This window comes from Mirounga angustirostris, unplaced genomic scaffold, assembly GCF_029215605.1.
Source record: "Mirounga angustirostris isolate CCGP_5_RB_7025 unplaced genomic scaffold, mMirAng1.0.hap1 SCAF_16, whole genome shotgun sequence".
In the NCBI taxonomy this organism is placed as follows: domain Eukaryota; kingdom Metazoa; phylum Chordata; class Mammalia; order Carnivora; family Phocidae; genus Mirounga; species Mirounga angustirostris.
In genome coordinates this window covers 13,182,757-13,197,075 of record NW_026991724.1, presented here as the reverse complement: position 1 = coordinate 13,197,075, position 14,319 = coordinate 13,182,757, and the positions used below count along the sequence as shown (strand labels likewise).

Here is a 14,319-nt window from a genome sequence, read left to right as displayed (position 1 = left end):
GGGTGGGATTCAAACTCATGAGTATCTGACTCCGAAATCTACAACCTCTACCAGAGCTCTGTCTGCACCCCTCTGCCAGGAGATTCCCATCTGGGTAAGAGTTGTGTGATGTGGAATATGTCTGTTTCCTTCAGCTCCCATTCAGTCACAGTCGGTCAGAAGAAATGTGCAGAGAAGGAAGAACTGAGGGAGCCCATCCCTGAAGATTCCCCAGGCCCTCCCTGCCTCCAGGAGAAAGCTGGGGCTCAGAGAGCGCCTGTGGAGAGAGGCCCCACGGGCCCCTCTCAACTCCCATCTCACAACTCCAGTGGAAGGGCTCAGGCTCTGTCACTCACTCTGCCTCCTCCCCTTTCTGCAGGCGCGCTTCACCCACGGCATGTTCACCGTGTACCCTGGGTTTGGCTCCATCCCCTCCGGAGGAACGCAGGTCATCACTGTCGACTGCGTGGCTGACCCCGTGGGAAGGTGTGAGGAATTCATAGCGATCGATATATCTGACCGAGACCCAAGAGACCAGCCTGCGGGCATTCCTTACAGCTTGCTGGCCGAAGCCTGTCTACCAGGTACCGGGCACTCAGATTGGACAGCACCCTCCCCTTAAAAGACCCTCCCCCTCCCACCACGCACATGTTGAGCAGATATGGCCGCACTACTTCCTTTGGGTCCTTAGAACTTCCTCTAGCGTCTTCAGCCATATTTTTCCTTAAAGACTTACCAGGCATCTATACCTAAAAGATGTGCAGCTTTAAGCTCCTAGTCTTCCTGAGTTTGGTCCAGGATTCTCAGACAAATAGTATTATCTGGGAATCATGGTGTAATGGGATATGGCATAGGACCCAGGAACACTGAATCCGGCCATTCCCTGTGGGCAACATATGCACAGAGAACAATGGTCAGTGACTGTGCATACTCTAACTTTAATTAAGCAAGATTCAGGTAAAGCGCAGAGAGAACTCCTCTTGCTTTGACTATAGGCAGCACACAGCCTCGCACCAACATGGGCCAAATGCCCCCTTCCTTCCTAAGCCCACCCCAGATCCCGGATCTAACCTCTCCTTACTACTGGGAGGAACATATGGTTGGGGTCTGACAACCAACAAGAGCAGTACAGAAAAGGAAGAGAAGATAGAATTTGTACCATCACTCCCACCCGCTTGTGTGAATTCCCCTACACGTCCTCTACGACCATCCTCCGTCAGAATCCAATTCTTCACATTAGCAATTACAGAAAGCAGGAACTGGGCTATCAGGCCTCGTCTCTCATTCTCCCCAGCCTTTGTGACTGACAACAATGCCTTGATATTTGAAGAGCACCAGATTTGTAGCAGCACCACTCTGCTCAACATCCTACAGACCATAGAGAATGGGGGGCTCTTTGTGGAGGATGAGAACAAGTTCATCTTCTGCAACGTCCTGGTGGGTCATCAGGCCAAGGCTCGGTTCAAGATCAGCAACGTGGGAAAGATTGCCTGTGATGTGAACATCGTAGTTAAGCCCATCTCCAACAAGGTAAGCAGCCCCAAATGGCCCTAGCCCACTGTGGTTGGCATGAATCCTTGGAAAGAGCTCTTAGAAAACCTGCTCTAGCACTGCTAGACCTGAGTGGGGATTATCTGGCTCTCAGGCCCTGCTGGAAGTCACATGAGGTCACTGGGTGGTTTCCCCTAGGCCAAGAGCCAGACATTTGTCCCAGTGGGTGCCTCCTCTTGGTTTTAAAGTGATACACAGCAATGAGCAACTCGCTCATCCATCAAACACTCAGGTAGGCATGGAATAGATGAAGCATGGTGGGGTGAGCCAAAGGCAAGTGCCATCTCAGGCAGGCTCTCTCGTGTTGCCCATCTTTCTGGTAAGGAGGATTTGGGGGATGTCAGATTACAAGGGCAAGGAGAAACGATGAACATTTACTGACCCCAGCTGCATGCTAGGCACTGTGTTAAATTATTTACATATATTACCTCAGTTCATCCTCACAGAAAGTTTGTATGATCAGACTTTGTAGTACTCTCCTCATCTTACAGTTAGGGAAATGAAGCCTAGGGATACAGGGCTACATTTAAAGCCAAGCTTCATCCACGTACAAGGTAAATAATAAGTGCCCATCTCAAGGCCTATAGGTTCAGAGCTCCCTTCCTCTCCAAGTCAGGCCACACTGAAATCCTTTTTCCTCACAATGGAACAGAAAATTCAGGCTACCAAGAGAGAGGGCTCAGTCAATAGCCTATCAGATGCGCTGCAAATACGGCCTAGTCTCACTGCGGCTGCTTTCGTCCTCTGCCCAAAGGGGGAATCTTAGCTCCCACTCCCACTTAGCTGACATTGTTCACGTGGCCGATGGTGGCAGGGAGACCACTGCAGGGGTGGCCTAGTCTAGAGCTTCGGGGCGGGGGGGGAGAGAGAGAGAGAGAGAGAGAGAGAGAGTGTGTGTGTGTGTGTGTGTGTGTGTGTGTGTGTGTGTGTGTTCCCAGGGGACTGTCACCACAGAGGGGTAGGGTTGGAAGACTATCTCATCCCTTTTATGACTTCTCTCAGGCCCTGGTGACATCCAGGCATTACTCTCTGACCTTTTTCTGGACCTCACGGGGCAGCTTTCTTCCTGTTCTGCACTAAAAACATAAAAAGGGAGCAAGCCTGATTTCTCAAAGATAGGTTTTTACCAGGGGATTTGTAGATATATATTTTTTCTTCCTCCCTAATTTGCAGACTGTCCTTTGAAAAGAGCAAAGAAACCTTAGTGCCTTCTGCTTAAAAACAAGAGGGGATAGCCAGTCTTGAATCCCACTTGCCACCCTTAAGAATGAAAAAACCCTTTTGAGGCCTTGCTGGGGTCCCTACAGTCCCTACAGTCTTCCCAAAACACTGCCACAAAATGGGGACAGATAAAGTGCTAACACACCCTAATCCCTGCTCTCCCTCCCCAGCTTATTGCCCGAATCACTGATATTTTTGACGTGGAACCTAATAAGATGTGTGTTGCCAGCCGCTCACATGCCTTTGCCACGGTGACCTTCACCCCGCAGACCATGCAGACCTACCAGTGTATCTTCGAGGCTACGTTGGATGGCTTGCCTAGGTACCAGCCCCCTCTCCTGCAGGCTGAGGATGGAATGTCATTCCTGGCACACCAGGCTGACAGGCCTCCATCGTCCTGTTCCCTGCAGCAACCTGACCAGGAACCGAAGCCTTGTGTTTGATATCGTTGGGGAAGGGAACCTCCCTCGGGTGACCATAGTGCGGCCAGTTCTCTGCAACCAATATGGAAACCCCTTGCTCCTCTTCAGGAGGCTTCTGCTTGGTCAGTCAGAGAAGCTGCCTCTCATCCTCAAGAACAATGGCACCATCCCCGCCCAGGTACTGCGAGAGGTGAAGTATGGGATGGAAAGGGAGAAGAATGACTCAGAAGTAAGACTTTTAACATTGAGGTCTCTGCCATCCCTGATCTACTAGGACTTCTCTGATGTTCCTCATACATTAACCTGTGTAAGACGTGGGACATGCAGAGCTGAGTCAGCCATAGTGTCTGCCCTTCAAGGAGTATAAGAAAGCAGATTACACAGCTCACTGATAGTTACTATGTGAAGCAGTGTGCAGGGATGTACCCTGAGCTGAGTGGGGAGGACTATGGGTATTCTTGGTGTCTTCTTTATCCTTCCCTTTTTTCTGTAATGAACACTGCATTTTTAATAAGGAAGAAACCAAAGAAACCTCAGTAGGAGTGAGAGATGCCACATCTCAAGGGACTCTTGGTTCAGCAATTAAATAGTGTTTTTATTTTTTTTTTCTGTTAACATCCTTATTTTACCAAAAAAAAAAAAAGAAAGTAATAAATTGTGTAAGGGTTCTACAAAGAACTGTAGGACTTTTGAAAATGATCTACTCCCATCTAGGGGAATCAAGGAAAATTTCACTATAAAATGACATGGAAGCTGGGCATTGCAGGACAATTGGGTTTCAGGAAGGGGGCATGGCACTGAGTGCATCCCAGCTGGAGAAAGAAAACTATTCAGACAAAGGCACAGAAGCAAAAAATGTGTCCAGTACAAAACAGGAACTAGTAAGCACCCAGCTCCGTGAGAGCACAGGGGATAGAAGAGCAGCGGGAGATAAAAATAGAAGGGTAGAGTAAGGACAACTCGCGGGAGGCTTTGGATTCTCTCTACATTTTAAACCCTACAACATGTTCTTACTGTCTTGTTGGGTTTTTTTTTTTAAAGATTATTTATTTATTTGAGAGAGAGAGAGAGAAAGCGAGAGAGCCCGAGCAGGGACAGAGGGGCAGAGGCAGAGGGAGAAGGAGACTCCCTGCTGACCAGGGAGCCCGATTTGGGGCTCGAACCTAAGACCCCAGGATCATGACCTGAACCGAGAGGAGACGCTCAACCGACTGAGCCACCCAGGCGCCCCTCACTGTTGGGTTTTGTTGTTCATAGTTAAGGCTCATTTAGATTGACCCACAGACTTATCATTTTTATTGCACTTCACTCCTCCATATCCATCTGTCCATCTGAGATCCTTTGCCTACCCCCTGAAGAATAGCATGTATTGTTTCCTCAGTGCAGGTCTGCTGGTGGCGAATTCTCTCAGCTTGTATTTGAAAAATCTCCATTTCGGGCGCCTGGGTGGCTCAGTCGTTAAGCGTTTGCCTTTGGCTCAGGTCATGATTCCAGCGTCCTAGGATCGAGTCTGCGATTTCAATGTCATTTTTATTGGCTATAGACCTCTCAGCTGGCAGTTGTTCTCTCTCGGTGAATGAGAGCTTTCATCCCAGTGTGTTCTGGTGTCCGCTGTCGCTGCTGAGACGTCAGCTATGTCTACCATGTTCTCTTAAGGTGATCTTTGTCCTCTGACTTTCTTTGTTTAACACTTTCACTTTGTGTTCGTCTTCTGCGGTTTCGTTATGATGTGCCTAGGTATGGATTTCTTTGCATTTATCCCTCTTGGAATTCACCAGGCTTCTTGATTCTGCAATTGATGTCTTCAGTCACTTTTGGAAAATTCCAAACACGTCTTGAAATAGTGCTCCTATTCCATTCTGTCTCATCTCTCCTTCTGGGAGGCCAATTCAGTGTGTGGAAGACCTTCCCCCGTTCCCTCTCTGTTCTCACCACTCACTGCATTTTCCATCCATTTTTCTCTGGGCTCCATTCTGCATAATTTCTTGGGACCTATCTTCAGCTCATTAACTTTCCCTTTAGTTGTATCTAATCTGTTATTAAACCTTCCATTGAGTTAAGTTATTACATTTTTCAGTTCTAGAAGTTCTATTAGGCACCTTTTCAAATACACATCATCAGTTTTTAAGATTTCTGGTTTTGTGATAAAATTGTCAGACTTGGCTTTATTTCTTGAACATAGTAATCACAACCATTTTGACATCTATACCTGGTCATTCCAAAATCTGGATTTCCTGTGGGTCTTTTTCTGATATCTGCTATTTCTGCTCATTTTTGCCATGTTGTCCTTTCTCCTCGTGTGCCTGGTTATCTTCAATCCTGTGTTGAGTATTATACTTGAAGAATTATTTAGAAATAACACTAAGGATGATGTTCTTTTTCTTTAGAGACAGTTTTCATTTGTTTCTGCCAAGTACTTTGGGACATTTAGAAACTAAGGATCATCTAAAATTAGTTTTAGGGCTTGATATTTCCTGGATATGACTCGGAGCAGGATTTCTACCCTTGGGGGAGCTGGGTTTGGTCCTCTCAGCAGGTCTTTTGGGGTCCCAATCTACAGGAAAGAAAACACCCACCTTTCACAAGACTTTTGCCCTCTTAACACCAAGAGGCCCTCAAAAACACAACACAAAGTGAAAGTGTTAAACAAAGAAAGTCAGAGGACAAAGAGCCTCCCACATACCTCTTCTAGACTAGCAAACACTCGAAGTCAAAAACAGCCCAGAAATGTAGGCTAGACTCTCTGGTTTCCCATGCTCTCCCAGATCTTGGTCTGGCTACTCTTCATTATCTTCTTAGCTCTGTGATGCTTTAAAAAGTCTGTTGGTCTTGTTGTTGTTGTCCTATTTTTTTGTTTGTTTTGAGTCCCCATTACCTACTTTGTTTTCATTGTTACCTGCATTTTTTCCATTACTGTAGCTTTATAAAATGTTCTAGCATCTAGTTTAATAAATTCCTGCTTACCCATTCCCCATTTTTCTAATTTTTCTTAACAATTTTTACATATCTATTCTCTCAGATGAATTTCAGACGTCATTTTATAATGTTCCTCAAAAAATCCAATTGGGAATCCTGTGAATTATTTGGGAAGAATTTCTTTTTCTTTTTTTTTTTTTTTTTTTAGATTTTATTTATTTGACAGAGAGAGACAGCGAGAGCAGGAACACAAGCAGGGGGAGTGGGAGAGGGAGAAGTAGGCTTCCCGCCGAGCAGGGAGCCCGATGCGGGGCTCGATCCCAGGATCCTGGGACCATGACCTGAGCCAAAGGCAGACGCTGAACGACTGAGCCACCTAGGCGCCCCAAGAATTTCTACTTTTAGAGTATGGGCTCTCAGGAGCAACATTTAGAATTCCCATCCATTTACCTAGATTTTTTTATTATGTCAATTTTTTTCATATGACTCTTCCGTATAGTTTCTTACTAAGATTGTTTCTAAACATATAATTATTTTTTATGTCAGAAGCTTCCTATGTAGTATCACTATTTCTTTCTTCTTTTGGCCTCATTTCTTATATTGTTCAATTGTATTTATGATGGTACTAGCATGACTATCTTCTAAAACTGTCTGCTGATTTCTCATACCTAAAATCAGATATATGGCTTTAGTTTTTGCATCAGCTATGGTGGTCCAGAAAACATCCCTTTTCTCCACCCAAGCCAGAATCCCACTTTGGTTTTCTTTTTAACTCAGCAAGCTGCTCAATATGACGTTATCAGGCAACTGATGCATTACCACCTAGGAGATACTGGTTTTTAGGAACTCATATTTATGTAAGCCTTTATAGCATGATGAGTATTCATTCCCATTTTATTAGTCTAGAGTATATTTTACAGCTGCCTCTGTCAATAGCAGAGGCCTTGGCAAGCCCATTTTGACACTACGTTGCTAGGTGATCTGGAAAGTCACCTCTACTCTCTGGACCTCCAGTTCCTTACTTGGATAATAAGGGCTGAACTAAACCTTCACTTTCCTCCCCAGGTCTAATGTTTATTTTATTCAATTCAAAAAAGTGAGCGCTGGGCACAATGACTTTTTGGGTACTTCCCAAACAGCACCGTATCTCAATCTTGACTCAATCTAGACTCAAAACCCATGAGCAGCCTGTAAGCTTAACACTTGACCTTGCTTTCCTTCTGCCAGCTGCATGTTGATCTGAGGGACCAACTAGGCGTCTTCTCCCTGAAAGGGACCCTCACCACATCCTACATCTATATCACAGAGGAGAACAAACCACATGCAAAAGGTAGGTAGGGAGAGTATAGCTTCTAGAGGGTGATGGGTCCCAGGAGCTGTTGTATTAGGGAACTAATAAAGACCCAGCCAGATTAGGATGTCCGATCTCATCACCAATGGCTTCTCTAGGTAAGGCTCATTCCCACACTAAGGCTGCCCTCCCTTCAGTCAGGATCTTTTTGGTTACATCTTCCTGGTTCTAAATCTCATGTCTCTCTCTTCTCTTTGCAGCAAAGAAAGCTCACACGGCCTCCCTGGTTGTTCCTCCTGGAAACACAGCTGGATTCGATGTCGTCTTCCAATCCCAGAAGGTTGGGAGAATGGCAGGCACCATACACTTGTCAGTGATCAACAACCAGTATGAGGAGACAATCATCCACATGGTGGGAGAGGGTTACGAGGATGACATCACCTTGGGCAACATCCATGGGCTGGTGGTTTCCAGCAGCCCTGAGGCCCCAGAGATCTCTGAGATCATTGAGGAAAATACTATGGAAGACTTGGTAGCAGGTGAGAGAAACATGAGTGAGGTATTGACAACTATTGGCTCAGGTCGTTTTAAATAAGAGTGAAATTTAAATAACAGCTCAGCCAGCTTCCTAGGAATTTAGGAAAGCATCTCCTCTTCCAAACTGTATGCCCTGTCATTCATGGCTCAGACAATGCCTTCAATCATGTGTTCCCTCAAGGAACATTTATTGAGCATCAGTATGCATGTACCAAGCACTATGCTGAACCCTGGAGTTGCAAAGAGTAAGAAGAGAGTCTCTGCCTTGGGGAGCTTATAGTTTTAGCTAATTCCAGTTTAGCTAACAAGTGAAATTCAAAATTTAAATTCCAGATTAGCTAAGTGAGCATGTATCTCTCTAGTTTTCCCCATGTCTTTCAGCTGGCTTGTATTGGCATTGTCTCTTTCATGGGAACCATGTATCCTAGACATTCCAAGAGAAACCGTGGGCTTCTTTAATTAAAGAAGGCATAGGTTTGTGCCACCTCTAGAACCTCATCCTCTATAGCCTCCCTACTCAGTGCAGTGTCTGAGGACCCACAGCCTTAGCAGCACCCGGGAGCTTGTTAGAAATGGGAATGGCAAAGCCCACCCCAGCACCTCAGGCCTACTGAACCCGAGTCTGAATTTTAGCAAGATCCCTCGGTGACTTGTATGTATATTAAAGCTTAAGATGTGCTCCTCTGCGGTCCCCCAAGCATGCAGCTTCATTCGGTTGAATATATTCTTCAGGGTAGGAGAAAATTTATTTTATCATTATTATCAAAAAGCACTTGTTGGGCGCCTGGGTGGTCAGTCATTAAGCGTCTGCCTTCGGCTCAGGTCATGATCCAAGGGTCCTGGGATCGAGTCCCGCATCGGGCTCCCTGCTCCGTGGGAAGCCTGCTTCTCCCTCTCCCACTCCCCCTGCTTGTGTTCCCTCTCTCGCTGTGTCTCTCTCTGTCAAATAAATAAATAAATCTTTAAAAAAAAAAAAAAAGCACTTGTTAAGCACCCTAATATGTAGCTAATTGGTATGAAGTGAGTTATAAACACATTATCATTTTTCTAGGAGCCTTATTATAATGCTAGAATGTAGCATTGGACAGTCTATGTGACATGGCTTAAAATCAACACTCCTCGTATATATAGTGTTTCATCCCTGTTTGTGGCTACCAGGTGACATCTCTCTTGTCAGGGGTCAAGCAGAAGCCAGCATTGAATCCTAGTTTAGAAATCAGATTCCAGGGGCACCTGGGTGGCTCAGTCATTAACCGTCTGCCTTCGACTCAGGTCATGATCCCAGGGTCCTGGGATCGAGCCCCACATCAGCCTCCCTGCTCCTCAGGAAGCCTGCTTCTCCCTCTCCCACTCCCCCTGCTTGTGTTCCCTCTCTCACTGTGTCTTTCTCTGTCAAATAAATAAATAAAATCGTAAAAACAAAAAAAAAAGAAAGAAATCAGATTTCATACTTATAATAGAGTTACCAGGTTTAGAAAATCAGGATGCAGGAGTCCCTGTTAAATTTGAATTTCAGATTTAAAAAAAAAAGAGTCTTTTTATTATTTGTGTGTCCCAAAATATTGTATGGGACATACTGATACTAAAAATTACTCATCAATTATCTATGATTCGAGTTTAACAAGGACTTTTGTATTTCATCTTATTTTAATACTTAATAGTATTTTTTCAGCAAACAAATGGAGTTGGAGACCTATATTTTCTCTTGGACATGAGGGCCAAGGTGGATGGATAGATGGTTGGACGGATGAACAGGTAGACAAATAGATTTCCTAAGGAGGGAAAGCTTAAGCTAAGGACTCCAAATTTTTCCAAAATAATCATCAAAGGAGGGAGGGATGCATGAGGGTGAGGCCCCATGTCTTTCAGGTGCTGCCTCCTCAGGGAAGTGAGCCTTAGGAGGGGGCCAGGGAGGACTCACGGATCTTCTGCTTCTGTCCACAGCTGCACTGGTGGACCACATCCAGTTTGGGGACTGCCACATTGGAAACAGCTATAACGTGAGCTTCACAATCACAAACCACAGCCAAGTGAACGTGATACGGTTTGAATGGCCCCCTGTAGCTACAGTTTCCTTTTCCCCACAGGTAAGTGAAAGCCATTCACCCTTTTCAGGACTTCCTTAGGCATAAGCCAACCCTAATTTGATTGTCTGTCTGTTCCCATGAATACATGGAATGGGATGGATGGCTCTCAAGCTGAGACAGCCCAAGAACCATCCCTTACTCAGACCAGGTGCCAGAGGATACTGTTCATATCTCCTCTGGTCTAAGAACAGAGAATAAGTTCTGCCGAGATGGTTGCTAGGCTGATGTTGAGGAATTCCATGGAAGCCTGCATGGATGAAGACAGGTCGCAGTCTTCCCATCCCAGAGTGCAGACCTGTGTCCCCCAAGGTGTGTGTTCGTTAGAGCATTAGTCCTGCAAATGTGGTTCACTAAAAGCTAAAATGGGTGTAGTGGGTTCTGTGGACAACTGAGGTTTAGCAAATTTGCATATTACATCTTTCTCTTAGAGGTGCCCAGTGCCATGCAACATACTAAAACCTAGTTACCTTTGTTTTACCTGGAATTTTCTGACCCCTTCTTTTAGCATCTCACAGCACACGTTTTATGAATTGCTGACCAAAGCTCAATGTCACACAAGGCCTAAAACAATGTGGTAGCAGATCTAGTCTCTGGCTAGTTGTTGTTTTTCATAGTTCACTTTTGAGTTCCCAGGACAATGGATATACCCAGATGTATCCACTGTCTCCTGCACTGTTTTGGTCACCAAGTCTGTCAAGCATAGTTAGGGGAAGAGAGCAAGGAGAGTAGGGGACCCCACTTTGTCACCCTTTTTTTTTTTTTTTTAAGTAGACTCCATGCCCAGTGTGGAGCCCAACACAGGGCTTGAACTCACAACCCTGAGATCAAGACTTGAGCTGAGATAAGAGTTGGACACTCAACTGACTGAGCCACCCAGGCACTCCCTTTGTCACTTTTGAATATTTGAGTGCTCTCAGGAAGTTTTGCTTCCTGGAGGGATGTAAAGTGTCAGTCAAATCAGGCAGATAAGCTTCAGATAGTCCATTTAGTGCACCCACGTGCACACACACTAGTGCATATTACCCCCCACCCCGCCACACACAAACATTTGTGGCCTTGGGAAATACTAAGCTTTCTTCTCCCTTCACTTTCCAGTGGATGGAGAGTTTTTAGATCTGTCAGAAACATGACAGGACTACTATATATATATATATGTATGTGTTTATATATGCTAAACCATCAATGATTTTATGCTATAGACCAAATTAGATTTCCCATTTATCTGGTATACTTCAGTGAATCTCAGCCTTTCTGGACTCAGGACTCCTTTACCCAATTAAACATTATTGAGGAACCCAAAAAAGCTTTTGCTTATGTGGGTTATGTCTATTGATATTTACCATATTAGCAATTAAAACTGAGAATATCTGAAAACATGTATTTATCCATTTATTTTATTTTTTTATTAGTTAATCACCATACATTACATCATTAGTTTTTGAGGTAGTGTTCCATGATTCGTTATTTGCATATAACACCAAGTGCTCCATTCAATATGTGCCCTCTTTAATACCCATCACCAGGCTAACCCATCCCCCAACCCCCTCCCCTCTAGAACTCTCAGTTTGTTTCTCAGAGTCCATAGTTATCCATTTTTAAATAATAAATTCATTAATGTTAATATAAATACCATATTTTTATGAAAATGGCTGTTTTCCAAAATAAAAAAATTAGTGAGAGAAGAGTGGCATTATTTCAGTTTTACAAATCTCTTTAATATCTGGCTTAATAGAAGTAGCTAGATTCTCCTATTTGCTTTTCCATTTGATCTGCTACAATATTGTATGTCATGTAACCTCTAGAAAGTTCCATTGTATACTCATGAGAAAATGAGAGTGAAAAAGTCAACTAACATCTTAATATTATGATGAAAGTAGTTTTGACCTTGTGAACTCCTGAAAAGGTCTTAGGGGTCCCAAGGGTCATCTGATCACACTCTGAGAACTGCTAATGTACTGTGTGCATCTGTCCCTGATTCATAAAGGTCATATTGATGAAGAAGCACAGGTAGTTAAGAGCATGGTACCTGGCTCCATACTGTCGGGGGCTCAATCCAGCTCTTCCAATATTCATGGGAGGACCATGAAAAAGTTTTAAGTTTCCTTGCCTATAAAATAGGGGAAATGGCTGTATATCTCATAGGGTTGTTGTGGGGATTAGCAGAATTGTGTAAAGGTTTAGAATAGTGCCTGAGGCAAGTAACAGTTTGATGAATATTAGCTGCTTTTGTTTTTAGGCTTGTATTTCTATCTAAGAACCTCTTGTGTGTATTTAAGACCATCTACATAGGCAGGTTTAAATGTTGTATTTTTTGCCAAGACTTTTGGCTCTACCCCTTCTCTAGAATATCACCATCAGGTAGCAAAAGTCCTCAAGCTTGGATTCCCAAAACTACTAATACCAGGCTCTTTTCCAGATTGGCCACCTCCACCCTGGGTGTGCCAAGGACATAGTGGTGACCATGAAGTCAGATGTGCCCATCAATCTGAAGAAGATGGGGGCCAAGTGCAAGCTGTCCAGGATCACGTTTCAGCTCCCTGCAGACCAGATCCCCGACTGGGATGACCGCATGCGCACGGTCAAGTGGGTGGATGTGCTCAGAAACCCACCCGGGACTTTGACTACAAAACGAAAGGTGAGGGAGGACATCAGGCACAGATTTGCCATGGCTGGGGGCCTGCTGCTTTCCACTTCAATGTCTCATCATTGCCTTCCTTCACAAAAAAAAAGTTTCCCATTCTACTTGACCTTGATTTTAGAAGTGACAAACTGAACTTACAAGCATGCCGCCTGCCAGCCCCACGACCCACACGTCCAGCTTTAGTTTCAGTCTGGATGCCTCATGCAGCAAGTCCTCCCACCTTTTTCAACAGCACCGTGCCTAGCCTTTCAGTCAGTTCCTCTTTCCCTCGGGTGTCCAGAATTAGATTAGTTAGAATCTCTGGTTCATGACAGAATCTCATCTGTGATCCAAGCCTGCCCTTCTTTTAATTAGTCCTTGATTGGTTTCTTTTGAATGGTAGAATAAACAGAGATGAACTCACACCCAACATAGGAAGTAGAACATGGATTACCTGTATGCTTCTCAGCCATTCCATCCCCCTGCCTCCTATCTTAAACACAATCACCATCCTGAATCTCATTTACTTATTCCCTTGGTTTTTGGTTTTTTCTTTTTTTTTTAACCTATGCATTCAAAAGCATACTGTTTAGTTGTAGTTTTTAACTTTAGTTTTTGAAAAGGTTAGATTGCTTGTGATCCATATTGTTGCATGTGGCTATAGTATACCCACTTTCACTGCTATATAAAATTCCATTATTATTATTTATCATTCATTCTTCTTTTGAAAATTATTTGCAATTTTGCTATCATGCACGGTGTTTCTGTGAACATTATTGTTCATGTCAAATGGTGTTCATTTGCAAAAGTTTATATTCTTAGAAGTGAAATTGCCAAGTCATAGGATATGTGAATTTCAGCTTTCCAAGGTAATGCCCAAATGTTTTCCAAATGGCTGTACCAATGTACGCTCCTGGCAAAGGCATCTTACTGATCCACACTCTCTCCACAACTTGGCATTGCCAGACCCCTTGATTTTTATCATTTAAGTGAATGGGAAATGGTCTCATTTGGGGGCTACTTTGCATTTCCCTAACCACTGATAAAGTTGAATATGTCTTCGTATGATTATTGGCCATGCTAGTTATCTCTTATATAAATGCCTTTTGCCTATTTTTCAGTTCTGATGCTTGTCCTTTGTATGAGTTATTTTATTTTTGATAAACTCTGCTATTCCTTCCTATTATTTGTCTGCAAACATCTTCACCAAATTTAAAGCTTATCTTTTCACTTTCTTTGATGTATCTTTTGATGAACAAAAAAATTCTTAATTTTGATATAGTCACATTTATTAATCTCATCTTCTATATTTATTATTTTTTGTGTCTTATTTTTAAACCCTTCCCTACCAGGGAAGAAAAAATGTGCATTTTTTTTTTAGGTTTAAGAACTTTGCTGTTTATATTTAAGCCCTTGGCCCACTTGGATTTTATGTATGGTGTGAGGCAAGGATCCAATTTCATAGTTTTCCATCTAGATAACTAACCTGGCCAAATCCCTTTTTTTGTTTAGCCCTTATGTTTCCTAATGATCTGCCGTGGCTCCCTTGTCATCTAAACTTCATACATACCTAGGATGTTTCTTGTCTCAGCATTCTACTTCATTGTCAATTTGTCTACCTCTGTGCCAGTTTTACCCTGCCTCAGTTTCTGTAGCTTCGCAATCAGCCTTGATATCTGGAAGGGAAGTCCCTTT

At 43.7% G+C, this 14,319-nt stretch overlaps 1 protein-coding gene across 1 annotated transcript in view; it reads left to right on the top strand.

Moving 5' to 3' along the window:
• The window catches only part of HYDIN (HYDIN axonemal central pair apparatus protein), a 358,851-nt gene that overhangs the window by 301,284 nt on the left and 43,248 nt on the right, over positions 1 to 14,319 (top strand). The window contains exons 59-66 of the mRNA XM_045890776.3: positions 359 to 563; positions 1,274 to 1,509; positions 2,922 to 3,073; positions 3,162 to 3,351; positions 7,317 to 7,419; positions 7,641 to 7,919; positions 9,862 to 10,004; positions 12,421 to 12,639. Of these exons, the coding sequence (XP_045746732.1) occupies positions 359 to 563; positions 1,274 to 1,509; positions 2,922 to 3,073; positions 3,162 to 3,351; positions 7,317 to 7,419; positions 7,641 to 7,919; positions 9,862 to 10,004; positions 12,421 to 12,639 (1,527 nt within the window). The remainder of the gene's footprint in view (positions 1 to 358; positions 564 to 1,273; positions 1,510 to 2,921; positions 3,074 to 3,161; positions 3,352 to 7,316; positions 7,420 to 7,640; positions 7,920 to 9,861; positions 10,005 to 12,420; positions 12,640 to 14,319) is intronic.